The 26,722-nt window shown below is 46.1% G+C and overlaps 1 protein-coding gene across 1 annotated transcript in view; it reads right to left on the bottom strand.

The window, feature by feature from the left end:
* Window positions 1-24,262: 24,262 nt before the first annotated feature.
* Window positions 24,263-26,722, bottom strand: part of CEP112 (centrosomal protein 112) — a 429,834-nt gene continuing 427,374 nt past the window's right edge. Inside the window, exon 24 of the mRNA XM_049768363.1 lies at window positions 24,263-24,331. Coding sequence (XP_049624320.1) covers window positions 24,263-24,331 — 69 coding nt within the window. The remainder of the gene's footprint in view (window positions 24,332-26,722) is intronic.

Below are 26,722 nucleotides of genomic sequence, written 5' to 3'. Positions count from 1 at the left end.
GCCTGACTCTAAATGTAAAATCAACTTATGTCCTCCCCATAAAAGAATTCTAAAAGACTCCTCAACATGCTAATGTTACACACCCACCAGAATGACTTGAATGAAGAAGACTGACATTACCATGTGCTGGAACGTGTGAGAAGCATTGGGAAGCCTTGAGCTTGTTGACAGGAATGTTTATTGGTTCAACCACTTTGGAAAATGGTTTGGCACTATCTACTGAATCCGAATGCATGTCTGCCTGAGGGCTCAGTAATTCTACTCCTGAGACACGTCTCCGGAAATTATTTCACCTGTCCGCCAAAAGAGACTTGTACAATAATAGTGATGGTGGTTACAGAGTGTTTCCGCCAAAGGAAACAGCTCCAATAACCAATGGATAAACTGTGGGACACATAGTGGAAGAAAACATAGTGATGAGAAGCTATGCAAATAAGAACGTGGTTATAACTCTCAAAGATTATTCTGAATCAAGAATTCAGGAACAGGAGAGATAGCACAGCAGTAGCTATGATGCAGTGAAACACAGCAGTTAGGGCATTTGCCTTGCATGCAGCCAACCTGGGATGGATTTGGGTTAGATCCCTGGTATCCCACATGTCCCCTGAGCCTGCCAGGAGCAGTTTCTGAGAATAGAGACAGGAGTAAGCCCTGAGCACCACCGGGTGTGCCCCCCCCCAAAAAAAATAAAACCCAAAAGAATAAAGGGACAAGATGACTATGGTTTCCATTTGTATGAAGTAGAACCATTGGCCAATCTACCTTGCTGAGGAAACTCAGGCCATGCTTAGTTTTGGCTTGGAGCACTGGATAGGAAGGGCACAGGGAGCCTTCTGGGGTGAAGGAAATGTTTTACATCTTTTTTGCAGGGGAGGGGAGAAGGCACATCCAGTGGTGTCGGGGGAGCATAACTTCTGATTCGGTGCTCTGATTTTGTTCTTGGCCATGCGGGCAAAGCAGGTACTTCAGCCCTTTGAATTCTTTCCGTGGTCAAATGTTTTATATCTTTATGTGGGTGATGATTAGACTAGCATACACATGAAAAAAAACCCATCAATATGTAGGTGTAGGGAGTCAGGAGATGTTCAAAGGGCTGGAGTACAAGCTTGGCTTCTGGAGCCTTGGGTGGGTCCCATTTCTGGGGGTTATCTCAGGGCCTTATGAGTGATGCTGAATGTGGCCCTTCCCACAGTCCTCTAAAACACCCTCCTGAATATTTGTTCTCTCTACTGAATGTAGGTGATACCTCCAAAAAACCTCTGGCCAAATCAAAGATTAAACTAAACATAACCAAACATATTCTCACTTTTCTTATGATTCCTTTTTTCCCCCCTTTGGTTTGTTTTGGGGCCACACCTAGTGATGCTCAGTGCTTACTCCTGGCTCTGTGCTCAGGGATCACTCCTGGAGAGGCTAATGGGGACCATATGGGGATGCCAAAGAATGAATTCAGGTAGTCCATATACAAGGAAGCACATTATCCTCTGTACTATTGCTCTGGCTCCCCCTTGGTCTCTTATGCAGAACAGAAATCCTTTGACACAATGCCTTATGCCAGTAAATATTATGAAAGACAACTAAAATGAAGCAAAATTGATAGATAAATTTGCAGATATAATTGTACACACACACACACACACACACACACACACACACACACACACACACACCCTCTCTTGTCAAATATTTTCAGAAATCAAAGGAGGCTGCCATTTTCCCATTTTCTAGCAATTATAAGTGACCCCTGGCCTCCAGACCACAAGATAGCTGATGAGTAGTTAGTAACATCTGAACCTTCCTGTACTTTGTATAATGTCTTTGTTCTCTGGTAGATTTCAAGATTTTTTTTATGTCTCATTGAAAACTTTTTTTGGGCACCATAACTGGTAATGCTCAGGGGTTACTCCTGACTTTGTACTGAGGAATTACTCCTGTGATGCTTAAAGGACCATAGGAGACGCTGAGGCTTGAACCCAGGTCAGCTGCATGCAATGCAAGCACACTACCCACTGTACTATCTTATTTTCTTTTCTTTTGGTTTTTGAGCCACACCCAAGTGGCGCTCAGGGGTTACTCCTGGCTATGCGCTCAGAAATTGCTCCTGGCTTGGGGGAACATATGGGATGTTGGGGATCGAACTGAGGTCTGTCCTGGATCAGCCATGTGGAAAGCAAATGCCCTACTGCTCTGCTATCGCTCCAGCCCCACTATCTTATTTTCTTAAAAATTATTATTATTTTGATTTTGGGTCACTTCTGGCAGTGCCAGTGCTCAGGGATTATTCCTTGACCTGTGCTCAGGGATCACTCATGGAAGGCTCAGGGGACCAGGCAGAATTCTGGGGACTGAACTCAGTTAGACTGAGGTAGGCAAGTTGCCCTACCTGCTGTACTATTCTGTTCCAGTAAAATAATGTGTGTGTGTGTGTGTGTGTGTGTTTTACACATGTGAACTATATTTCTCTGTTCTACTTTCATGTAGAAATTATTGCTACACAAAGCACTGGACTTTGTTAGTCTTCTGAAGTATATGGTCTCTTTGATCTAACTGGATGCTTCCTTGTTGATCTGTTTTTAAGCTTACAGAACTTTCTTCACTACCTCTTATCTGCAATCCAACCCATCAAATAAAATGTTTATCTCAGACATCATTTACAGTTCTAGGATTTTCTCCTTTTTAAACATTTGATTTCTCACTTCAGCATCTTCATCCTTTTTTATCATTACAATCTTTTTTTGTGTGTGTGTGTGTTTTTTTTTGTTGTTGTTGTTTTAGCCATAACCAGTGACACTCAGAGGTTACTCCTGGCTATGTGCTCAGAAATCACTCCTGGCTTGAGGGACCATATGGGATGCCAGGGGATCGAACCGTGGTCCTTCCTAGGTTGGTGTGCCCAAGGCAGACATCATAACACTTGCGCCACAGCTCCAGCCCCCATTACAATCATCTTTTTCTTTAAATCCTTTTTTTTGTGCGTGTGTGTGTGTTTGGGCCACACCTAGTGATGCTTAGGGGTTACTCCTGGCTGTGCACTCAAAAATCACTCCTGGCTCGGTGGACCATATGGGATGTTGGGGATCGAACCCAGGTATATCCTGGGTCAGCTACGTGCAAGGCAAACACCCTATCACTGTGCTATCGCTCCGCCCCCTTCTTTAAATCTTTGACCATATTGTAAATGTGACCTTAAAGTCCTTTTGATTTTTTTGGTCCTCACTTCTGAGACACAGCTACATATATTTCCTCCCATGTTCAGTACAATTTTAAAATTGCATACTAGGTCTTGGGTTTTAAGACACAGGAGTTTCTCTTCCTTTACAGATTCCAGTGTTGGAACTTTTTCTTTTCTTTTTTTTTTTTTTGGTTTTTGGGTCACACCTGGCCACATTCAGGAGTTACTCCTTTCTCTGCACTCAGAAGTTGCTCCTGACAGGCTCAGGAAACCATATGGGATGTTGGGATTCAAACTGGGGTTTGTCCTATGTTGGCTGCATGCAAGGCAAACACTTTACTGCTGTGCTATCGCTCCCACCCCTGTTGGGGCTTTTTCATTTTTCCTTTTTTTTTTTTTTTTTTTTTGGTTTTTGGGCCACACCCGGCGATGCTCAGGGGTTACTCCTGGCTGTCTGCTCAGAAATAGCTCCTGGCAGGCACGGGGGACCATATGGGACACCGGGATTCGAACCAACCACCTTTGGTCCTGGATTGGCTGCTTGCAAGGCAAACGCCGCTGTGCTATCTCTCCGGGCCCTTTTTTTTTTTTTTTTTTTTTTTTGGTTTTTGGGCCACACCCATTTGACGCTCAGGGGTTACTCCTGGCTATGCGCTCAGAAATCGCCCCTGGCTTGGGGGACCATATGGGACACCGGGGGATCGAACCGCGGTCCGTCCTAGGCTAGCGCTTGCAAGGCAGACACCTTACCTCTAGCGCCACCTTCCCGGTCCCCATTTTTCCAAACAGGCAGCTGCCCTGGGAACTGGATCCTCAATTCCATTTCTTCTGTGCTGCTAGTGCAGAAATATTTGCCTGTTCTTTCATCTGTCACTTTCTGTGCCTCCTCTGATCTCGCACTAACAGCTCAAATAGGCCATGAATGGGAGAGGGAGAAAAGGTTCATGACCAGATCTTCAGTGGTTCCTGTTTCTAGGTTTCCCCTTCAATTCCTAGTCACTCAGGAAGCTCCAGTTCTCTGTCCTGATCCCTCTAACTGATAAGCTTGTGACCTGTGCCTGAGGTCTAGTTCCTCAGAAGTGTGTCTAATACTGTCGTAGGAAAGGCCACATGTGTGTGGGTTTTTGCTTGTAGATAGCTGAGTGAATCCCCCCTGACTTTGGGCCTGGTTTTGACCATATTCCAGTGCTTCCAAATAGGTGTGTGTGTGTGTGTGTGTGTGTGTGTGTTTGTGTGTGTGTGTGTTTGGTCACACCTAGTGGTGCTCATGGATTATTCCTGGCTCTGCCCACAAAAATCACTCCTGGCAGACTCAGGAGACCATATGGGATGCTGGCGATTGAACCCAAGTCTGTCCCGGGTCAGCTGCACAAAAGACAAATGCCCTACTGCTTGCACTATCACTCCAGCCCCAGGTTTTTTTTGTTTTTGTTTTTGTGGTTTTGGGGCCACACCCGGCAGTGCTCAGGGGTTATTCCTGGCTTCAGGCTCAGAAATTGCTCTTGGCAGGCACTGGGGACCATATGGGACACCGCAACCAATGACCTCCTTCATGAAAGGCAAACGCCTTACCTCCATGCTATCTCTCCGGCCCCTGACCTGGGTTTTTTTGTTTTGTTTTGTTTTGTGGGGGGGGTTTGGGTCACACCCGGCAGTGCTCAGGGGTTACTCCTGGCTCTAGGCTCAGAAATCGCCCCTGGCAGGCACAGGGGAGCATATGGGCTGCTGGGATTCGAACCACCATCTTTCTGCATGAAAGGCAAACGCCTTACCTCCATGCTATCTCTCCGCCCCCTGGCCCCCCTTCCGTTTTTTTTTTTTTTAAAGAGAAGGACCCATGTGGCTGTGCTCAGGGCTTACTCCAGGCAGGGCTTGGAAGACCCTATGTGGATACCCTAACTGGATACAAGGCAAGTGCCCTATCTGTGGTACCATCTCTGGTTCCTCCCTTCATTTTGGGGGAGTGGGGTGGGATGTCATACATGGTGATATTTAGGGCTTACTCCTGGCTCTGTGCTCAGGAATTATTCCTAGTTGTGCTTGGGGAACCATATGTGGGGTGCCAGGGAACAAATACATGTTGGCTATGTCTAAAGTAAGTGTATGAGACTTCACCTTCTAACACAAGGAACATTTACCTTTGTCCCAAAGAATAAGAGAAATGGTGTTGTCAAGGAGATTCTCAAGCTTTGGCTCACTTGAGGTAGGATGTGTTTCTATGTATATGGGAGGTGGCAGTGCTAAGAGCCTGGAGGTGGGGAGGAGTCATAGCTGAAATTCCCAAGTATCTAGAGCAGTGGGGTATGAGAGAAAAAGAGAGAAAGGGACGAGGAGCCTTTGAGATACCAGCGCACCATGACCAAGAAAGCTTCTTACACAACATCAATGTTTTGACAGAGACGGGAGAGAGAGGGCAGGAAGGAGAGCACTTGTAAATGGACATAACCCTGGCTCAAATCCCAGCCACCACATATGGAGAATTTCCAAGTGTGCTCCCCAAACCCCCCAAAGGACAGCAAATGTTGACTCAAATTTCTGCTCTTCAAGAGCTCATAACAGGTTTTGACTGCAAAGCAACATTACATCCAGCAGCACAGTGACCTAAGAAAGGCAAGTTATTTAGCCCATGAAAAGCAGCCCTAGGGAGATTAAATGAGGGTCAGAATCATTACACTGAGTCTACATCCCACATTCATCAGTGATACGATATGGGGAGGTCCCTCATATTATTTGGTTTGTGCTCTTATTGTCAAGTGGATGAGAGCCCTGATTCTATCTAGGGTCTTAAGATCTGGCTCTGCAAAGAATTCTGAAAATTGTTCCAGTTCAAGAGCTAAGAATCCCTTCCTGATTCTCCCTCCTGTGATGGAAGCTCCAGCTGTGACATGATGGTACCTGACTCAGCTCCTCTCCTGATAGAAGGAAAGTTCCAGAGGGTCTGGTGTTTGCTGCTCAGGACTTACAGTACCTGAGTAGGGGCCTGGTGACCTCTCACACAATCAGCGTGGTAACAAGAATGAAGCAGTTTGGCCTTTTCCAAAGTTCCAATTGAGCAGGATTCCAAGGAGAATGGCCTTTGCAGAACAGATGGAGGATGGGGTCAGAGAGATAGCACAGTGGTAGGGCGTTTGCCTTGCAAGTGTCTGACTCAGGACCAATGGTGCAATGGTGCCTTGAATCTCGGCATCCTATATGGTCCCCTGTGCCTGCGAGGAGCGATTTCTTCCTTTCTTTTTCTTCCTTCCTTCCTTCCTTCCTTCCTTCCTTCCTTCCTTCCTTCCTTCCTTCCTTCCTTCCTTCCTTCCTTCCTTTCCTTCCTTCCTTCCTTCCTTCCTTTCCTTCCTTCCTTCCTTCCTTCCTTCCTTCCTTCCTTCCTTCCTTCCTTCCTTCCTTCCTTCCTTCTTCCTTCCTTCCTTCCTTTTCCTTTTCCTTTCCTTCTTCCTTCTTCTTCTTTCTTTCTTTCTTTCTTTCTTTCTTTCTTTTCTTTCTTTCTTTCTTTCTTTCTTTCTTTCTTTCTTTCTTTCTTTCTTTCTTTCTTTCTTTCTTTCTTTCTTTCTTTCTTTCTTTCTTTCTTTCTTTCTTTCTTTCTTTCTCTCTCTCTCTCTCTCTCTCTCTCTCTCCCTCCCTCCCTCCCCTCCCTCCCTCCCTCCCTCCTTCCCTCTTTCTTTCCTTTCTTTCTTTCTTTCTTTCTTTCTTTCTTTCTTTCTTTCTTTCTTTCTTTCTTTCTTTCTTTCTTTCTTTCTTTCTTTCTTTCTTTCTTTCTTTCTTTCTTTTCTTTCTTTCTTTCTTTCTTTCTTTTTTTTTTGGGTCACACCCGGCAGCACTCAGGGGTTACTCCTGGCTCCATGCTCAGAAATCGCTCCTGGCAGGCTCGGGGACCATATGGGATGCTGGGATTCGAACCAATGATCTTCTTTTTTTTTTTTTTTTTTTTGGTTTTTGGGCCACACCCGGCGATGCTCAGGGGTTACTCCTGGCCGTCTGCTCAGAATAACTCCTGGCAGGCACGGGGGACCATATGAAACACCGGGATTCGAACCAACCACCTTTGGTCCTGGATCAGCTGCTTGCAAGGCAAACGCCGCTGTGCTATCTCTCCGGGCCCGAACCAATGATCTTCTGCATGAAAGGCAAATGCCTTACCTCCATGCTATCTCTCCGCCCCGCGAGGAGCGATTTCTGAGCAGAGCCAGGAGTAACCCCTGAGCACTGCTGGGTGTGGTCCCCCCCCCAAAAAAAAAACCCAAAACCAAAGCAAAACAAAAGAACAGATAGAACAGATGGAGGGCTCAAAAGCTTTTGCCCTGCAAAGCTTCTGGGCTATGTGAGGCACCTCAGAGATCATGACAGCTGAACAGACCTCATGATTGTCATGAACAGAGCCAAGTGCCTGGGTACCTGAACCACCTACAGTCACCTTATCTACTACAAGGATTTAGGAGATCTCATCTCTAAGCTTTGGGGTGCCCAGGTCAAGCATTTTGGGGGAGTGTCATGCCCAGCTGAGCTCAGGGGTCATTCCTAGCTGTGCACAGGACCTCTATGTGTGCTTGGGGTTTAACTTGTCTGCTGCATGCAAGGCAAGAGCCTTCCTTATACTATCGCTCAGCCCAGATTCAACATTTTGGAGACACGTTGCATCTCATGTTTGCTCCATCAAAAACTCCCTTTAATGGGGTCAGAGGGCTATCACAGTGGGTAGGGGATTTGCCTTGCACACAGCCAACTCAAGTTTGATCTCCAGCATCCCATTTGGTCCCTGAGTTCTCCTAGATGTGGTCTAAAAACAAAACAAAACTACTTTCCAGGGGCCAGATAAGGAACACAAGGGTTAAGATGTCTAACCCTAGTTCCATCCTGCCACTGCATGGTACCCTGGGCATTACTGGGTTCTCTGGGTCATTCCTGGAACTACAGGAGTTAAGCAACAACACATTCTTTGGTCCTTGTATTGAACTTACTACCTGGTTGGTCAAGAATAGCTGGGGATGAGTGGGAATCCCAGGCCTCCTGGGCAATTAGGTTGATGCCCTCTATGTCAAAAGGGAATCCCAACCCTCTGCCTTGGCTTTCAGGGCCCTCTGGCTGGTCTTGTACCTATGCTCACCCTCTCCAAAGAAGGACAACTGTCCCTTGGGTTTCAACAAATAAAAGACAAGATATTCTAGTTGTTCACTAATTTAACTGACCACATGCACCCTCAAGATGCTGGATTCTTAACAGACCAGGTCCAGCTGTGTGCTTACCTGGACCTATGAACCTGGGTAGATTCTCTCTTCACAAAGTTCCAAGTGGCCGTGCTACATTATTCATCCCAGAATCCCTGGAAATGTGTCCAGCTTTGCTTCATTTCTGCCTGCAAATCTCCCGTCTCTTCTTCCCTGAGAAATCCAAGAACTGGGAAAATGTTGACATTTGGATGTGACTTGGAATGAACTCCTTCAAATCCTATCTTCTGGGCGTTTCCATTGGTAAAACATGATGGCATTGATCTTCTTGCAAGGGTTGGGGAAGTGGGTGTTACCCCATCCCCCATTCTTCCTGTGTGACCTTACCTGATGGTAAGACCTGCCCATTTCTCAGTGGGGTCTTTGGAAGGTAATAATAGGATTACCTCAGGGGCAGGAAGAGGATTTGAGAGGATTGACTGAGAGGGATTCAGCAAGAGAGAAGAAGCAGAGAGAGAGCTGGCAGGATGGAGGTAGAAAAAAACATGGTAAGATGACAGGGCAGCTGGAATAGGCTGCTTAAATGGTTAGCCTAGATGGCTAGGGCCTTGAATAAAGCTTCATGTCTCCTGAAACCTAACTGCTGTGGATCATTTCCTTGCCGCTATCCTGAACCCTCAGACCCACCGGGTGGAGAGTTGCAGGCACGTGGCCTGGGCTGGAGGACAAAGGTCCCTCCATCCATCTCCACCTCCATCCAGCACTCCATAATTAATCTGTTTTACTACCGTGGGTCTCTGCTCTTCCTCTGCCCCTTGTGCTGTCAGCTCCAGGAATGCCAGTAGTGCTATTGTGTGTGTGTGTGTGTGTGTGTGTGTGTGTGTGTGTGTGTGTGTGTGTCCATCCCACAGTTCTTGGGAACCCTAGAGAGAGGTGACCATGGATAGGTAAACATTCCAGATGCAGCATTAACACCACATGTACTACTCTTAAAAATGAAGCTTTCAGAGTTCTATTAATTTTTTTGTTTTGTTTTGGGGCTATACCTGACTTTGCTCAGGGTTTATCCCTAGATCTGTGCTCAGGGATCACTCCTGTCCGGGTTTGGGGGACCATTTGAGATGCCAGGGATTGAACCTCATGTTTAAGGCAAGTGCCCCATCTGCTGTACTATGGTGCTGACCGTGCTTTTTGTTTGTTTTGTGTGGGTTTTTCTGTTTGTTTGTTTGTTTGTTTTGGTTTTTGGGTCACACCAGCAGCACTCAGGGTTTACTCCTAGTTCTGCACTCAGAAATCGCTCCTGGCAGGCTTGGGGGACCATATGGGATGCCAGGATTCGAACCACCGTCCTTCAAGGCAAACACCCTACCTCCATGCTATCTCTTTGGCCCCCAAATGAATAAGTTAATCTCTACCATACATGCATGAGTGGGTCACTCTGAAGATACAGTGCTCTGGCACGATCCCAAGAGCTCCTTCCTTTAATTAACTGCTAGGTGCTCCCTGGAGCCCTGAGGTCGAGTGAAGAATAATATCAAGTGCTTCCCTTTGAAGAACAGATATGCACTGTTGTGGGAGCAAGACATGTTGTGGATAGGCAACAGCCACTTTGAAGGGGACCAGCAATCTGCAGTTTCAGCTTTATTTTAATTTTTATTTTTTGGTTTTTGGGTCACACCCGGTAGTGCTCAGGAGTCACTCCTGGCTCTACACTCAGAAATCACTCCTGGCAGGCACGGGGGACCATATGGGATGCTGGGATTTGAACCACCGGCCTTCTGCATGAAAGGCAAACGCCTTACCTCCAGTCCCGCAGTTTCAGCTTTAAACTTTTTTGGATGAATTTATTTTGGGGACAACACTGGATAACATCCAGGACTTACTCCTGGCTTTGCACTCAGAGATCACTCCTGTGGTGCTCAAGGATCCATATGGGATGCTGGGGATGGAACCCATGCTGCATGCATGGCAAGTGCCCTTCCATAAATACTAGCTCTCTGACCCTCAGATTTGGATGTTTGAGTTGTCCTCAAACATCTCAAAGGAAGCATTTTCCTTTCTCCTTTCTCCCAGGCACACCACTTTGTTTCTGCATTTACTAAGAAAAGCTGGTGCTAGACTCATCACAATCCCCCAAAGAAAACTCCATGATAAGGGCAGAGGCCCTGAATGTGCCTCAGTGGGCCAGCGACATATGCTGCTCAAGAGCAAACTCAGCCAGGCTCTCTTGAGCAATGGCTTGCACCTCCTCTTCAGCCTATGCAAACACAGAAGAGATAGAAGCTGTCGGCTTCCCCCCACTTCTCAAGGAGCCCCTCTTCCTGATGCTTTGCAAGGAACTCCAAAACATTTGTTCCTGAACTAGGCTTTGCATATTATGTTTTCCTGGAGCATCCTCTTTCAAGTCCCCAGTGAGAGTTCCCAACAGCTGTGACCACTTCATTCCCATCTCTCCCATTAGGCACTCATGATCCTTGCTTGGAAAAGCAGACTCCATGACCATGATAAAGCTGTCTTTGAAGGTGTTGGAGGCTTTCTGATGAGCCCGGACCCAGTTTTCCTGATGTTCCCAGGGCTGGGATTCAGGCTAGAGTTCAAGGCTCTGTCTAATGATTTCATCTTTCGTCCTCCCATTGCTCAAGGACTGTTCTTACCTGCATTCTGGGAATTTGTCATTGATCTCAGAATTACAAAGGACTTGGAAGATACAGATCAAGACCTTGCACAACCCTGCCTCTCCTCTTCTTTACTGCTTTCCTGGTATCTCTGCTGGAAGGCCTTCATGCTGGACCTGCTGGTTTCCAGGGGAAAGGGAAATCTTTCTTAGATAATCCTTCCAACCTTGCCAATGATGAAAAAGACATGGGATGCTACTGAGAATGTTCTTGTTTGCCTATTTGTTTTTGGGCCATCTCTGGCAGTGTTCAGGGGTTACTCCTGGCTTTGTACTCAGAAACTGGGGGGACCATAAAAGATGCCAGGGATTGAACCTGGGTCAGCCACATATAAGGAAAATGCCCTATCCACCTGCTGTGCTATTGCTCCCACCCTGAGAATGTTTTTTGATCTAGTCATGGCTGGCACAGGAAGGCAGCAGCTTTTGTCTGAGTCCTTTCCCCACTGCTCAGGAGTGTATTCTATAAAGGGAAAGGACACTGAGGAGTCAGGCATGGGAAAGGAGTTGCTGGAGTCCACAGAGCATTGGGAAGGGATGCCAGGACTTCTCTCTGGTAATTTCCATCCCATTTCTCACACTCTTACTCAAGAGCAGATTCTGGCACACAGTACTCACCTTGGGAATGCTGGCCAAGGTGGTTCTTCTCTACTATGGCTTATCAGATGGTTTATGAAATAAAGCTTTGATGTCTTAGAGCATATTTCCCAAGAGATGCTGTTGCCAGTCAAGGTGAAACCTTATATACTTTCAAGATCACAAAGACCCAAAGCACTGCAGCCACTACAAAAGGGACATTGGCCTGAGAGTAACTACCGTAGGAAAAAAAAAGACTAGCTTCATAGGTGACCAAATTAAAAAGGATGTTGAATATTCTAGGCATGCTGCAGCCCAGAGAAGAGGTGGACAAGAAGGAGAAGAATTTGGGCTTTGAAGTCAAAATTTAGGAGATCTTCTTTGACCATTGGGTTATGGATATTTGACTTTCAGAAAAATCATTCCATCTTTGATCATACAACATAAAAAAATGAATATTCCAGGCCGGAGAAATAGCACAGCGATGGGGTGTTTATTTGCCTTGCACACAGAAGGATGGTGGTTCGAATATGGACATTTGCCTGACATGCAGCCAACCTGGGACTAAACCGGGTTTGATACCTGGCATCCGTTCCTGCCAGGAACGGTTTCTGAGTGTAGACCCAGGAGTAACCCCTGAGCGCTGCCGGGTGTGACCCAAAAACAAAAAAAAAAAGAAAAAAAGAATATTCCATCAAATTGAACAAAGGATCATGTTCTAATCTTAAGGCTTTCCCACTATGGTCATTCCTGGCCAGGCTGTCTAGGAGCTACCTTGGCTGCCCAGGTACTCAGATCCTCAGTGTCCCATTGCATGCATGTCATGTTGCTCTTCAGGCGATACACTTGGGCTGAACATGGCTTTCTTCTCTTTGTTCATCATCTCTGGCATTAGGGAGCTGCCTGCTCTTCATTCCCACCCTTGTTTCTATCACAGAGAGCTATTTCTCTCACCAGCTGTTTGGTCTTTCTTTCCTTTGGGGACTAGGGTATAAACACCCAAAGTTCCTCTGGACCCTAGATCCTCTCTGATGCCTCTTTAAGCCACTGTTTCTTGGGGTGTCCCTGAACCTGGACCAATTTTTCAGTCTGGACTTTCCTTCTCAGAACCTTATATCTTAGGAATCAAAGTCCAAATTTCTTCCCAGGCTCAAAGGACAGAGAGAACGTATGAATTCGAGACCAGCTAAAGTTTGCTTGTGATCATGTGAGAAATGAGTCTTGGACTGATGTCCATATTGCTTTTGGCCTTGTTCTCCTCAAGTATAAGCAAGCTAGAATCTTTTCTGGATATGTTTGAGGGCTGTGAAAAATAACACAATGGCCTTCACTGATCGTCTGCATCGTGCTTATTAGACTTTTGGACTGTGGCCTTTCATATAATTTTGTTTTGTTTTGAGCCACTATTAGGCAATGCTTAACAGTTATTCCTCTCTCTAAATTCAGGGATAATGCCTGGTCTTGGTTAGGGGAACATATGGGATGATGGGGATTGAACTTGGGTTGGGCAGAGGCAAGGTAAGTGCCTTACCCATGTACTATCACTATAGTCCTCATCTCATTTAATTTTTAAAACTATGTTACTCTTCCTTCTATGAAAAATCATTCTCTCACTTCCAATTCCTCCAGCTTCATGCCCTGTTCCTGTGGCCCAAATTCATGACCGTCACTGAAGGGCGCCACAAAAGCCTCTGAGACCATAAAGAATGGAGTAAGAATCTTTCTTTGAATGTGGCAGACTTTGATTTGATCCCATCCCTGACATTCCATGGTCCCTTGAGCACCAGGAGGGATCACTCTATGCACAGAGCTAGGAAAGAGCCCCTAATTGCTGCTGGGCATGATCCCACAACCCCTCTTCCCCCAAAAAACCCTTTGTTTTCATAATCAAGCTTCAACAGAACCTGGTTTTGGTTTTGGTGGTGTTGGGAAAGGAATCCAGGGCCTGACATATGCAATGCATATGTCCTCCCCATTGAGCTACCTTCCGGGCCCCCAACATAACTCTGAAACCTTTCTCAGATGACATTTCTCCAAGGAAATGTGACATATGGTGTCCAAAGCATGTAGCTTTCCTACATTTGACATTTGACATCTGACCCAGGGGTTGAGCTGAAACAGCGTCTCCTTGAAGACTTGTCTTCACCAATGCACTGCTCCTCCAGAGTTCTTGTGAGATCTAGTCTTTCTCTTATGCCAAGATTGAGATTTCTGTGATCCAACTGGGACTATTTTTCTTTTCTAACTGGACTTTCTTTGACCATGTTAGAGCTGGTCAAGTTCTTCTTCACAAGCTCTGGGATGGAGCAAAGAATGTCCTAGGAATGCTAAGGGATGAGGGAGGCTTCATTCTAGAACAAAATGAGTTAAAGTCTGAAGGTCTGGTCTTGTGTCATAATTCACAGGAAGAGAAAATGGTCATTGCTAGTGATGATGACATCACAGAGGGACCAAGGGTGACAAAGGGTGGGGGCAGCTCATCTTATCCTTCCATCAGTAATGGGGTAACGAGGATCTGTTTTTAGAAAAGCACTTAAAAGTGGGCCCAAAAGATACCTGGGTTTTTATTTGTCTTAATTAGCTGGTTAAAACACCAACATCATAAGAAGAAATGGAAGAAAAGAATTTGAAAATGTGTGGGTTTATTTATTTTTTATTAATTTATATTTTTAGGGCTGAGGAGATAGAAAGATAAGGTAAATAAGTAAATAAGTAAGGTAAGGCCTTGCATGTGACTGAATTGAATTTGATCCCTGGCATACCCTAGAGTCTCCTGGCCCCTTGGAGAAATCCATGAATGTAGGTTATGTACATCACCAAGTGTGGCCCCTTAAGCCAGAAAAGAGGTAAGTTTATTTTTTGTTTGGGCATCACATCTGGTGATGCTCATGGATTACTCCTGGCTGTGTTTGGGGTGGCTCCTGGCAATGTTGGGGACTATGTGGGCTTGTGGATAGAGGTCGCCTACAAGGCAATAACCCCTATACTATTGCTCTGGCCTGAAAGTGTGTGGGTGAAAGGGTTTATAATTGTGTGCATATATACACATACACACACATAAATATGCACAGATCTGAAAAAGAAATCATTGCTGTAATCCACCCACTCTGCATTCAGCAGCTTCCATATTCACTTACTCAAAATGCATAAATAAAAATACTGGATCTGGGGATCAGATAATGTAAGTGGAATGTCAGTCAGAGAGACTTTTCCTGACATGGCAGGAACCGTCACTTCAGGCAGCAACGGCTCCCAGATCCTTAACTCAAAGGAGGAACCAGGGACGCAAGACATGGCAATACCATTGTCTTGAGTAAATATTTCCCTCTGAAACACAATGAGTGGCTTGGGCCAAATCATCACCCCAGAGAGGGATTTCACACAGGCTGGTGCCAGGAATGGTGGTTTCCACATCACTGGCCAGGTCACAGTAGGGAGGGGTGGGGGCCTAGGTGACAGCTTCAGGTGACAGGCACAAGGAGGTAGTTCAGGTGAGGTCTGGAACTTTCTATCCCAAGCCTCTCCAGGTGACCCATTACCCCCAGATGGAAAATCTCTTCCTGTTTAAGCCTTGGAGTCTTTTCTCCCTTCCCACCCTGATGCTCTGGGGCTGAGCAGAAGGGACACTGATCTGGGGGTCCAAGCCACAGCATAGTGGTGAGGGTGTTTGCCTTGCATGCGGCTGATCCAGGTTCAATCCCAGCATCCCATATGGTCCCCTCAGCACTGCCAGCAGTAATTCCTGAGTGTAGAGCCAGGAATACTCACTGAGCACCACCAGGTATGGCCCCCAAACCAAAAACAAATCATGAGACTCTGGGTTAGATTGACCATCCAGCAAAGCACATTATTTAGGAAAATCCCCAGAGCTGACAGGAGGCAGCTGGGCCCTGAGAACTGTCTAGCTTCCTTAGCACATGACCAACACCACCTTCACCCCACACCTGCTACTTCCACTGAGAACAGTGGAACACAGAAGCTGGGAAGGGGTACACAGAGGGGTAACCAGGAGCAGGGAGAAAGCTAACGGCACAATTAGGATGTGGATTCATTTGTTTACCTGGCTGATGAGGGCTCTACTGGGCTGAGTAGTTTTTAAGTGTTCTGTGGTTCAGGAAAACGTCCCTCCCAGGCTCATCAAGTCCACATTCTTCCATGGGCCTGATATTTCCACGAAGAAGGGAAAACCACGCTAAGCACAGGGTATAGGTTTCACTGGACCTTTATAATAACAGACTTGCAAGATAATTACGATAAACAACGCATTCCAAGGCCTGAAGAGAGGAGAGTTGAAAGGAACATTCTACTGTGATTGCTACTATCTTCCAAAGAATCAACAGAGGGGCGGGGCGGGGGGCTCATGGGACAGTCGGAATCTGGGGCTTCCCAGTCACTTCCCAGCCCCTCAGATACCTGTGATGGTAATGAATCCAACACAGAAGGACCTGGAGCAGCTGGGAATTTTTCGCTCTCCCAGATTTGAACAACTTGAATCAATGTTTCACAGAACTCAGCATAGTCCACTATGTGCTCCACCAAGGCCCCCTCCATTGTCCCCCAATAATTTTTAAAGAATTAGATAGATTTTAGGAGCCTCCAGAGGAAAGCAGGTTCATTAAGTTTTGTACCCAAAGAGGATGGCAGGTTCAATGATATGCTTGAGGTCTGGGTCCTCCATCTTTGGCTCTGTCTGTGACAGAATTTGAGGCAGGGGACAGACACTGGGCTATTTGGTGGTCCAGGTCTCAGGCATCTACTTTCTTCTGGGTTTGCTTGTGAAGGTTCCTCCTCACATCTGTGTGTCTGTGGTGGGGGGCAGTCTTGGATTCCTACTCATAACAGTGTATCCCAAACTGCCCTAGGAAAACACCAGAACTATTCAGGGGTTCGGAAGACCTGATCAATGAGGACATCTAGGCCAAGTATCTGAGGGGTGCTTCAGGGAGCCTGTGTGAGGGGAGACCCATTGGGGCCTACTTGGATCCTCAGCCCTGTGACAGAAGGTTCCAAACACTGGGCCATGCCACTAAAGGTATGGCGGGCACAGAGTAGAGTGACCAGTCACTGGGAGGGAGGCACTTGTAGAGGAATGTCAAGGAATAGAGGCCATGACAGTTCCTGAAGGCAATATGGGAATGCTTTAGGGCAGGTCACATAGAATAGGGGCTTGGCCAGATACCTGTCTAGGCAAGTCTGAAATCCGAGGAGGGAGATGATAACAGGTGGGGAACCTCAGGGGAGCGCTTAAACTTCCAGATTTGAAGAGCAAGTCTTGGTGAGGTACAGACAACTGCTTGTCTGATGTTCTCATTCCCTGGTTTGGCTGAAGTCAAGGGAGATGGACAATATGGTCGCACTCAGGTTACCACAAATTACCTTATAAAACACAGAGGGGAATGGCAGGTGCTGCTCTTGTCTGCTTTCAGATCAAGTCTTTGTGTACACAGAGTTGTTTTCCACAAGACAGCTCTTAAATGGTAGATTCTCAATGAGGGTATAAGAGTATCTATTAGCCCGATGGCTGGACTAAAGCTCAATTCTAAAAACCAGCCAAATCCAGAGGCAAAATTGTGGGTCTTTGATTTTTTTTTTAAAAAACTTTGGCTGATGGGAAATTTCTGCCTAAAGTTGACATGTCTGGAAGAACAAATTTCCAACTGAACTGGATATTAGGGAGGGATTTCAGGGTTTTAAATGTGGGGAGGCCTCTGTGAACGGCTCTCCCACATCTCTTCCTCCACATGAGATGTCAGTAATGGCCGCTGAAGTTAGATTCAGTTGGTGAAAACCATCTAGGGAAGGAGGTCAGTCAGCATCTGGGTGCATCCATTCTTTTAACTTTTCAAATCTCTTCACCACCGATGCCCAGCAATTTCAGCCACATCTCTCAAAAGCTACTTCAGTAGTGAGGGGATGTGGGATGTTGGAGGGTGGTGAAGGGAAAATTTTATCTATTATCTTCTTTTCCTACTTTGAATTGACAACTATGTCTCTTTCTTTGTTTTATCAAAGAGGCCGCCAGGACAAAAGTACATACCAATTTTAAGTAAGCTTTAGAGAGCAGATTTAAAATTGATCATTGCATTTTAGTTTCAGTAACTTGCAATTTCAACACCCTTTGATAATTCACTTTAAAGAGCAAACCGGCTTTAATGACAAGGCTCAAAAGAGACGGCCTTTCTGAAGAGAGTATGAAAGCGCGAGAAGAGACGGCTCTTTCACGGCAACTATGAATTAAAATGACCTTGTATGTGGAAAACTTTTCTCACACCATTTTGGAGGTTTTACCTTTTTTCCTTTGGACTCAGAGGAAGCCGGCCTGAACCCCACTGCTTCTGTGGGGGGAAAGACATTTTAAGGTGGGCACTACTAATGGTTCATACAGAACCATTTGGCCTCTGCTCTGGTTTTGAGGACATCATTGTGACCAGCCAATGGCCATACTGAGGAAGCCAACCTGATGAAGCCAAACTGAGGAAGCCAGCTGACGCATGGCATGACTGGATTCTGTCCTAGGCCAGATATTTCCCATGAGTCACAGTTAAGTTTTTGTTTGTTTGTGGGCCACACCTCGTGGTGCACAGACCTATTCTTGGGGGGCTTATGTGGATGCTAAGGATTCAAACCCGGGCTTATACTAGTCCCTCTGAGCTACCCCTGGAAGCCCCACATCAAGTCTTTCAGATTAAATATAAAGCAAACCTTCCACGAGGGCCTTCTTCCTTCTGGATCTACTTTTCCTCTCCCTGCTTGCTGCTCTCTAAGAAGCAGGGTGTTGAGGAGGGCAGTGGTAAAGTGGGGTTCAGACTCCCATCAGGGCCTGCAGCTAGGGACGGTGCATGCCTTCAAGCAAATAGTGCCAACTTGCATGGTCACTCTTCTTTTTCCTGGCCACCCAACACCTGGGGAAGCAACATACATGAAAAGCAGGAGGTTCCCAGAGTCAGTCTGCTTCTTGATGGGTCCCCAAATGCTCTTTTACCCACTCCCAGTGACAATGACACTCCAGAATGCAACAGGTGCAAGATGAAGACATTAGTGTTTGCAGACAATGACTTGAAATGAAGTTAATTGGGGATTCTTGAAGACCAATCAGTTTCCTGGCATATATTAGAGAGAGGATGGAGTTCAAAACATTTCTTTGATAAAACATGTCCACCTCTGACTGATTCCTTAGCCCTAACAGCTCTCCTTGCCACCCCAATGGCCATCCTTGAATACACTGGACTCAATTTAGAAAGGAATTTTAAATACACCAAGCCCATTTTTCCTTCTTCCATGCACAACACAAATGGTGGTTGGCAGCTACCTAGTCTGCCTAGTAGATCCTAAGTCTTCAGCATTTCCTCCCCAGACAGGTCAGGGAAACAAGGCCTAGCTACTGTCAAAGGTTCACTCAACATAAACCCTTGAAGAAGGAAGAGAAAGAAGAGCATGCAGAATTTCAAAGCACCTATTGCCCTCACTCACAGGACAAATCTTGGAGAGTGAAGTCCTACCTGTATCCTACGATCCAAAGCAAGAGCATTTGTACTTGGCCACAGCTCTTAGCCTGGTGCATGAGATCATGGTTCGTGCTCTAGAGCCTTAAAACCAAGTAGCATCACCTCTGTGCCCCTCCACTACCAGTGAACAACCAGAATTTGAGTGTTCTTGAAACCTGGTATTGCTTGTAAGGCAAACCTGGTCATTCAGAGGACAGAGAATGACATTCCTGGAAGAGGTCTTGAGAGGATGGGGGGGCCAGGATATGAACCCCCTCCCTCGCACTGAGGACTCTGGCTCTTGTTGCTCAAGTGGCTGAAAATCTGTTACTTCCTTCTCATCCCCTGATTCCAGTTCTAGTCTAAAAAGGGTCATTAAACCCTGAGCCTCCAGTAACAGAGATGGGTGTGGGAAAAGGAAAGGAATTTGGAAAAAGTATAAATTAATGTTTCCAGTAAACGACATGCCTAGGCCCCACGCCCACTGCTCAGCTCTTTGGAGAATGTCAAAGGGTGCTGGTATCTGCTGGCCTATGGTTCAAAGGGTGCTAAACATCTTTTCTTGTTAAGAGACATTGACCCCAGCAAACTAGGTTGACCAATCAGCAGAGCTTCTTTGGGCATGTGGGTGGGGTTTGAAAAGGCCAGGCTCTCACCAGAGGACCAAAAGGCAGGTCGAAGTGCCTTAGCTACTACTTACCAATGTTTTTTTTTTTGTGTGTGTGTGTGTGGCTTCTCCTGGCAAAACTCAGGGCTTAGTCCTGGCTTGGCACCAAGGAATTGGTCCTGACTCTGCTCTAAGTACCATTTTGGAAGTGGGAATTGAACCTGAGATGGCCTTGTGCAAGGCAATTGCCCAACTCACTCTACTACTGCTTTGGTCCCCTGCCAGTGATGATGAGTGTATCTGACATCCCTTTACATGGAACACTATTTTATATGTTGAGGTGGAGAGGGTGGGATAACTGTTGTTGCTGTTGGGTATTGCCTATGCTCAGGGTCTATTCTTGCCTCATTGTCCAAGAAGATCTCTTGAAGCCTATGAGATGGTACAGCTGGTAGGGCACTTGCTTTGCATGTTGACCCAGGTTCCTGGGTATGGACCCCTAAAACCACTTGGGGAGAGTATCTCATGTGGGGAAGGGGGTTTGAACTGGGGTGGGTAGGATGCCCAGACAAGCAATTCCCCCCTTTCTATCTCCTCTCTCTCCTCTTTTTCTTTCTTTCTTTCTTTCTTTCTCTTTCTTTCTTTCTTTCTTTCTTTCTTTCTTTCTTTCTTTCTTTCTTTCTTTCTTTCTTTCTTTCTTTCTTTCTTTCTTTCTTTCTTTCTTTCTTTTTCTTTCTTTTTCTTTTCTTTCTTTCTTTCTTTCTTTCTTTCTTTTTTCTTTCTTTCTTTCTTTCTTTCTTTCTTTCTTTCTTTCTTTCTTTCTTTCTTTCTTTCTTTCTTTCTTTCTTTCTTTCTTTCTTTCTTTCTCTCTCTCTCTTTCTTTCTTTCTTTCTTTCTCTCTCTCTCTCCGTCCCTCCCTCCCTCCCTCCCTTCTCCCTCCCTCCCTCCCTCCCTTCTTCCCTCCTTCCTTCCTTCCTTCCTTCCTTCCTTCCTTCCTTCCTTCCTTCCTTTCTTTCTTTCTTTCTTTCTTTCTTTCTTTCTTTCTTTCTTTCTTTCTTTCTTTCTTTCTTTCTTTCTTTCTTCCTTCCTTCCTTCCTTCTTCCTTCCTTCCTTTTTCCTTTCCTTTTTCTTTTTCCTTTTCCCTTTTCCCTCCCCTCCCCCCCTCCCCTCCCCTCCCCTCTCCTCTCTTTTCTTTTCTTTTCTTTTGTGGGGGTTGTTTGGACCACACCAGTGTACTCAGGAATTACTTCTGGCTCTGTGCTCAGAAATCACTCCTGGCAAGCTCTGGGACCATATGGGATGCCAGAGATTGAATCTGGATCCGTTCTGGGTTGGTTGCATGTAAGGCAAACACCCTACTGGCTGTGCTATCACTCCAGCCCCTAGTGATAGTATAATTAAAACCACTACTATACAAAGAAAAGCCCAGAATGGAACCATAAAACCACAGCCATCATGTGTGTTTTGTACACTTCCTGCCTCTGGAGTCCCAGAATCAGATTGAATATCAATATGTCAAGTCCTTGGATTGATGTCAGATGATCTGGTGACCTTTGTAGCACCATTTTAGCTCGACAATGAGATGATCCCCCCAAATTGCTAGTATTTTCTAGAAAAAAACAATCACATCCACAGCACACATTTTGAGCTAACGAGGTGCAGTACAGAGAAGAAATAAAACTGTTAAGTACACAATGACATTTTAATAACGTGAACACAAAAGCAACAGGTTCAAGTTGGTGACCCGATACGACAGAACGTGATTTTGAGCATCTGCAAACCCCGTCAAATTCTACATAGAAGCAGTAACAAGGGCGTGAAAAATGAGTTTCTTCCCTAAGAAAACCACTTCTCAGCACACACTCGGAGGTATACAAAATGGAAATCGGAAACGAAGATATGTTAAAAAAAAATAAAGCCACATAAAACAACAATAACAAAATAAAACTCAGATAACTTAGACCAACACAAATCAAGCCAGCTCACTAGCATCTGAGTGACGCATTTTTTTTTTATCGTCATTACATTTGTGTTAGGAAATGTCACTGATCTCACAGTTCATAGCATCTGTGGCTTCAAACCTGCGGGGCGAAGTCCACGGGGCGGCTGGCCGCTGCATCCCTGGTCCACTCTGGCTGATTGTCAGTGAGTCTTCGTGCACTTTTATCTGTGAACCAACATGCTCGGTTACTTTCTCTGGAGACTGAATGGCATCATCAGGGTTAAGTTCTGTTCTGAAGCAGGAGGAGTTAGAGGGGAGATAGGGTATGTGGAGAGTGGACCTTATGGGGTTAACTATCAGGGATCAGGCCTAGTTAGACCAAGAAAACTCTATTGAAAAGAGAGCCATAAAGTGGTTTTTTGTTTTTGTTTTGGGACACACTGGGCGGTGCTCAAGGGTTAATCCTGGCAGGCTTGTGGGACCATATAGGATGCTTGGGACTAAACCCAAGTCAGCCATGTGCAAGGCAAACATTCCCCACTGTGCTATCACTCTGGCCCTGCCATGAAGCCTTTGAACTCAAGGCCAGGGAATGCAGTGAGAGCATAGCAGGTAGGCCATTTGCCTGGTATGTTGTTGACCTGGGTTCAATTTCCAGAATCCTATTTAGTCCACTGAGCACTGGCAGGAGTGATCCCTGAGCGTAGAGACAGGAATCAGCTCTGAGTACATACAACTGGTGTGACCCCAACTCCCACACCCCAAAACCTTCAAGGTTAAGAAAGTAGTTCCAACTTTGTTTTGGATGTCAGACCCAGCCGTGCTCTGGGAATCTTCCTGGTTCTCTCTGCTCAGGGATCCCTCCTGGCGGTGCTCAGGGGGACCATATATGGTTCCAAGGATGGAAACTTGGTCAGCTGCTGGCAAAGCAAATTTGTTTTTCCCCTATACTATCCCTTTGGCTCAGGAATTACCATATTTTTTGCTCTATAAGACACACCTGATCATAATAAGATGCACATAGTTTTTAGACCAGGAATACAAAAAAAATTCTAAAGCAAATGTACTAAACAGAATAATGTACTATAACTAATGTACTATAACAGAATAATATTTTAACCATGTTAAGTGAACAGCAGTCAACGTGACATTAAGAATCATTAGGACTGGAGCTGGAGAGATAGCACGGCAAAATAGGATGTTTTCCTTGCATATAGCTGATCCAGGACAGACCCAGGTTTGATTCCTGGCATCACATAAGGTTCCCCGATTGATTTGTAAGCACAGAGACAGGAGTAATTCCTGAGCGCTGCCTGGTGTGACCCAAAAACCAAAAAAACAAAAACAAGGGCCCAGAGAGATAGCACAGCGGTGTTTGCCTTGCAAGCAGCCGATCCAGGACCAAAGGTGGTTGGTTCGAATCTCGGTGTCCCACATGGTCCCCCGTGCCTGCCAGGAGCTATTTCTGAGCAGACAGCCAGGAGTAACCCCTGAGCACCACCGGGTGTGGCCCAAAAACCAAAAAAAAAAAAAAAAAAAAACCAAAAAATAAAAAAAAAACAAAAACAATAAAAAAAGAATCATTATGAAGGTCATCAATACTGTAGAGAGTTTAAGTTTCGAGTACTCTTCTAGTTTTCTGGGAACCAAAATGCTAGGCATTCACTCCAGAATACACACAGACTTTTCCCATCTTTTTTGGGGGGGAAAAGTGCATCTTATGGTTAAAAAAAAAACACCATGGTATTCTATTTTTTTTTTTTCTTTGTTGGAGTGAAAGTTTGGGTCACTCCCTGTTCCTAGCTTTGTGCTCAGGGATCAGTCCCAGTGCTGCAGAGGTTCTGTGGTTCAATGTATTGAATCTGGGCTGGCAGTGCACAAGGCACCTTCCCCACTGTACTATCTCTCTGCCCCCAGCCCCCCCCCCCATGATTTCACCTTTCTATGCTAAAGGCAGTGCGACTGTCTCCCCGAAGGTCACTATAATGTGTCTCTGACAGGGACAGTGCTGGGATTTTGGCTGTGAAGGGTTCTTCTGCCTCCAAGATGTCACACTTGCTGGGGCCACTGGTGTCACGGAGAGAAATGTGACACCCCTGAGCTGTTTACTATGATGTTTGCATTAAACTTGCAGGGAACTCAGGCTGTTAATGAGGACCAGGGCCCTTATGTGAGACATGGCATCATCAAGGAGGGACCCACTGTGTGTCCTTCACCCTCAGTGGCACATTGGACCTGGTCTAGGACCTGCAGGTGAAGCCTGAGTTCACTCCTCTGGCTTGGATGTGATTTTGGGGGTGGGTGGCCTGCCAGAGACTGCTTACAAAATAACCCACTGCCTAGGCACTAGAGCAGTAGCACAGAGCACAGTGGGTAGGGCATTTGTCTTGCATGTAGCTGACCTGGGTTTCATCCTTGGCATCCCAAACGGTCTCCCAAGCCTGTCAGGAATAATTGCTAAGGGCAGAGTTAGACGTAACCCTAGTACCACCAGGTGTGGTTCAAAACCAACCAAACAACATCCCCCCCACAAAATAAGTCACCCCATAAATTAATACTGTGTTGAGTCTTTTTTAAAAGCATCAGGCCTCTCACCAGGAAGGCCCCCATGAAGTGCTGTGAACATCTTGCTGGCGTCTTTACCTTCTGTCCTGGTAAGTGGTCAGCTCCTCCTGCAGGATGGATGCTCGCTTCTGCAAGAAGTTCACCTATGGAAGATACATGGCATGAGACCTGGGGGGGTGGGTGGGTATGTGGTCTCCATGGTGACATGGCTCCCTCAGCCTGGGCAGAGTCTGTCAGCTCTTCCCTCAGGTGACAGTTTTGACGGCCATTTTGTGTCTCAGATGTTCAGTCCCCAGCATCCCTGCTGACACTCCTCAGAGACTTTTGATTCCTAGAGACGCAGCAATAGTATAGTGGGTTGGGCATTTGGCATATGGATCCAAGCAAAGAGCCAGGAGTGAGCTCTCAGCACCACTGAGTAAGGCCCCAAACCAAAACCAAAAATGAAAAGAAAGGAAGTTCTGACTTTTCTTTTCAAAATTTTTGTTGTTGGTTGTTTTTGGGTCAAACCCAGCAGGACTCAGGGGTTATTCCTGGCTCTCCTGGGCAGGCAGGCTCAGGGTACCATATGGGATGCAGGAGATGGAACCCAGGTTAGCCACATGCAAGGTAAATGCCTCACCTGCTGTGCTATTGATCCTTCCCCTCAATTTCTTAATTGAATCACCGTGAGATACGCAGTCACAAAGTTGTTCATAATGGAGTTTAAGTCATACAATGTCCAACACGGATCCTTTCACCAGTGCACATTACTTTCCCACCACCAATGTCCCTAGTTTGTCTCCTGCCTGTCCCCCTGCATGTTCTGACTCTTATTCCAGAGCTTTTGGAGTAAAGCCAGATTCCCTGTGGATACCTTTCTGTCCCAAAACTTCCTCCTTCCCACTCTGCCTCAGGACACAGGCTCTTTTACCTAACTCTTACCCACCCTCCAAAACACACACTAACCTCTCCCCTCTTGGACTGGCTCTCACCCCCCTTCTTCTGTATCCCTAGGCTAAAGTGCTCCTAGCAATTCCTTAGTGTTTTGCTTTCCTAACTCTAACTCAACCTCTAGACTGAGTTCTTCTGAGGCAGGGAGACCTCCACATGCCCTGACCACCCCAATTTATTTTTTGTGGTAGTTCACAGAGCTTGGCTGCTGTATGGAAGGATACAGAAATTGAGTGTCTCCCTGCTGGTGAATCCCAGGCTATTGTGGGCCAGGAGCAGCTTGTGAGTATTTTGTAGTGGAGAGCTGCAAAGCTCTGGCTGGAGTCAGACCAACCTGGGCTTGATTCTGGACTCAGCATTTAGGGCTCTAGGCAAACAGTCAGTCAGATGGGTGAGGCTGCAGGTAAAGATGGGGGTACCTAATAGCCTCGCCTTGCCCAGGTTTTGAAGATGGTGATGGGATGAAAAACAACTGCCTGGAGTAGTGGCAGCAGGTACCCAGGCAGATTTTATGCCCTCTTCAATGAGATCTTTACAATGGCTTTTGGTTGTGTTCTAGCATATTTTCTAGCATAAAACTTTATGTTATTTATCTATTTATTTTGAAATTTTAAGCCACACCGGGTGGTGTTCAGGTTTTATTCCTGGTTCTGAGCTCGGGGGTCATTATGGTGGGCCCAGGGAACCATATGGAAATTGGACCCTGGTCGGTCATGTATAAGGCAAGCACCCTACCTGCTGTACTATCTCTCTAATCTGACTTTTTTTTTGGGGGGGGGAGGCACACCTGGTAGTGGTTAGGGGTTACTCCTGGCTTTGTACTTAGGAATTACTCTGTGTTCAGGGGACCATATAGGATGCTTGAGATCCAACCCAGGTCAGCTGCATGCAAGGCATTTAAATCCCTTGCCTACCTGCTGCTGTACTATTGCTTTGGCCCCAGCCAGTCTGAATTTTTATACTCAGAGATATTTTTACATCAAGGTATAAAATCCACAGTATCCTATACAACCACAGGTAACCAAGATACTAGGTCTTCTTTTGGGGGAAAGGAGTGTTTAGATCCCCTGTGCTGGGGAATCTAACCCAGGTTGGCCTTCATGCAAGACAGATGCTTCCCCCCTCTAAGTCTCTCTGGATCTCTGCTATGTCTTGATGCAAAGCAAGACTCAGTGGATCTGTTCTCTAACAAACAGTTTACTCTTGCGTCTTTGGTCTGCAGTGAAACCATGGCAACGGCTGGTTCTGAAATGAAGTTATGCAAGAGATCAGGACTGGCGGAGGAGGAGGCATGTTGGGGAGGGAAGAAGCATGCAGGCCTGTCTATGGGGACCCGGTCCAATGGCCCACTTTGCCTGCCTGGGCTTCTGGTGCTACTTTTCACGGTATCCAGTCACTTCGAGGTCCCAGAGGACAATTGGCCATTTTGACAGATGCAGCAGACCTCAAAGGGATCGTTCCCCTTCCCCCAGCCTAGCTGCGCAATCAGAATTCCAGGCGTTTCTAAAGAACACAAACAGGCACCTGTGCTTTCAACCTGAATTTGCTCACTCTCTGCCCCCCCATTCCTCCCCCACCAGGATTCCTCCAGGTAGCAACTG

Source organism: Suncus etruscus, chromosome 1, assembly GCF_024139225.1.
Source record: "Suncus etruscus isolate mSunEtr1 chromosome 1, mSunEtr1.pri.cur, whole genome shotgun sequence".
NCBI classification, from domain to species: Eukaryota; Metazoa; Chordata; class Mammalia; order Eulipotyphla; family Soricidae; genus Suncus; species Suncus etruscus.
The sequence above is the reverse complement of the archived record's forward strand: the minus strand, read 5'-3'. Positions and strand labels throughout refer to the sequence as shown.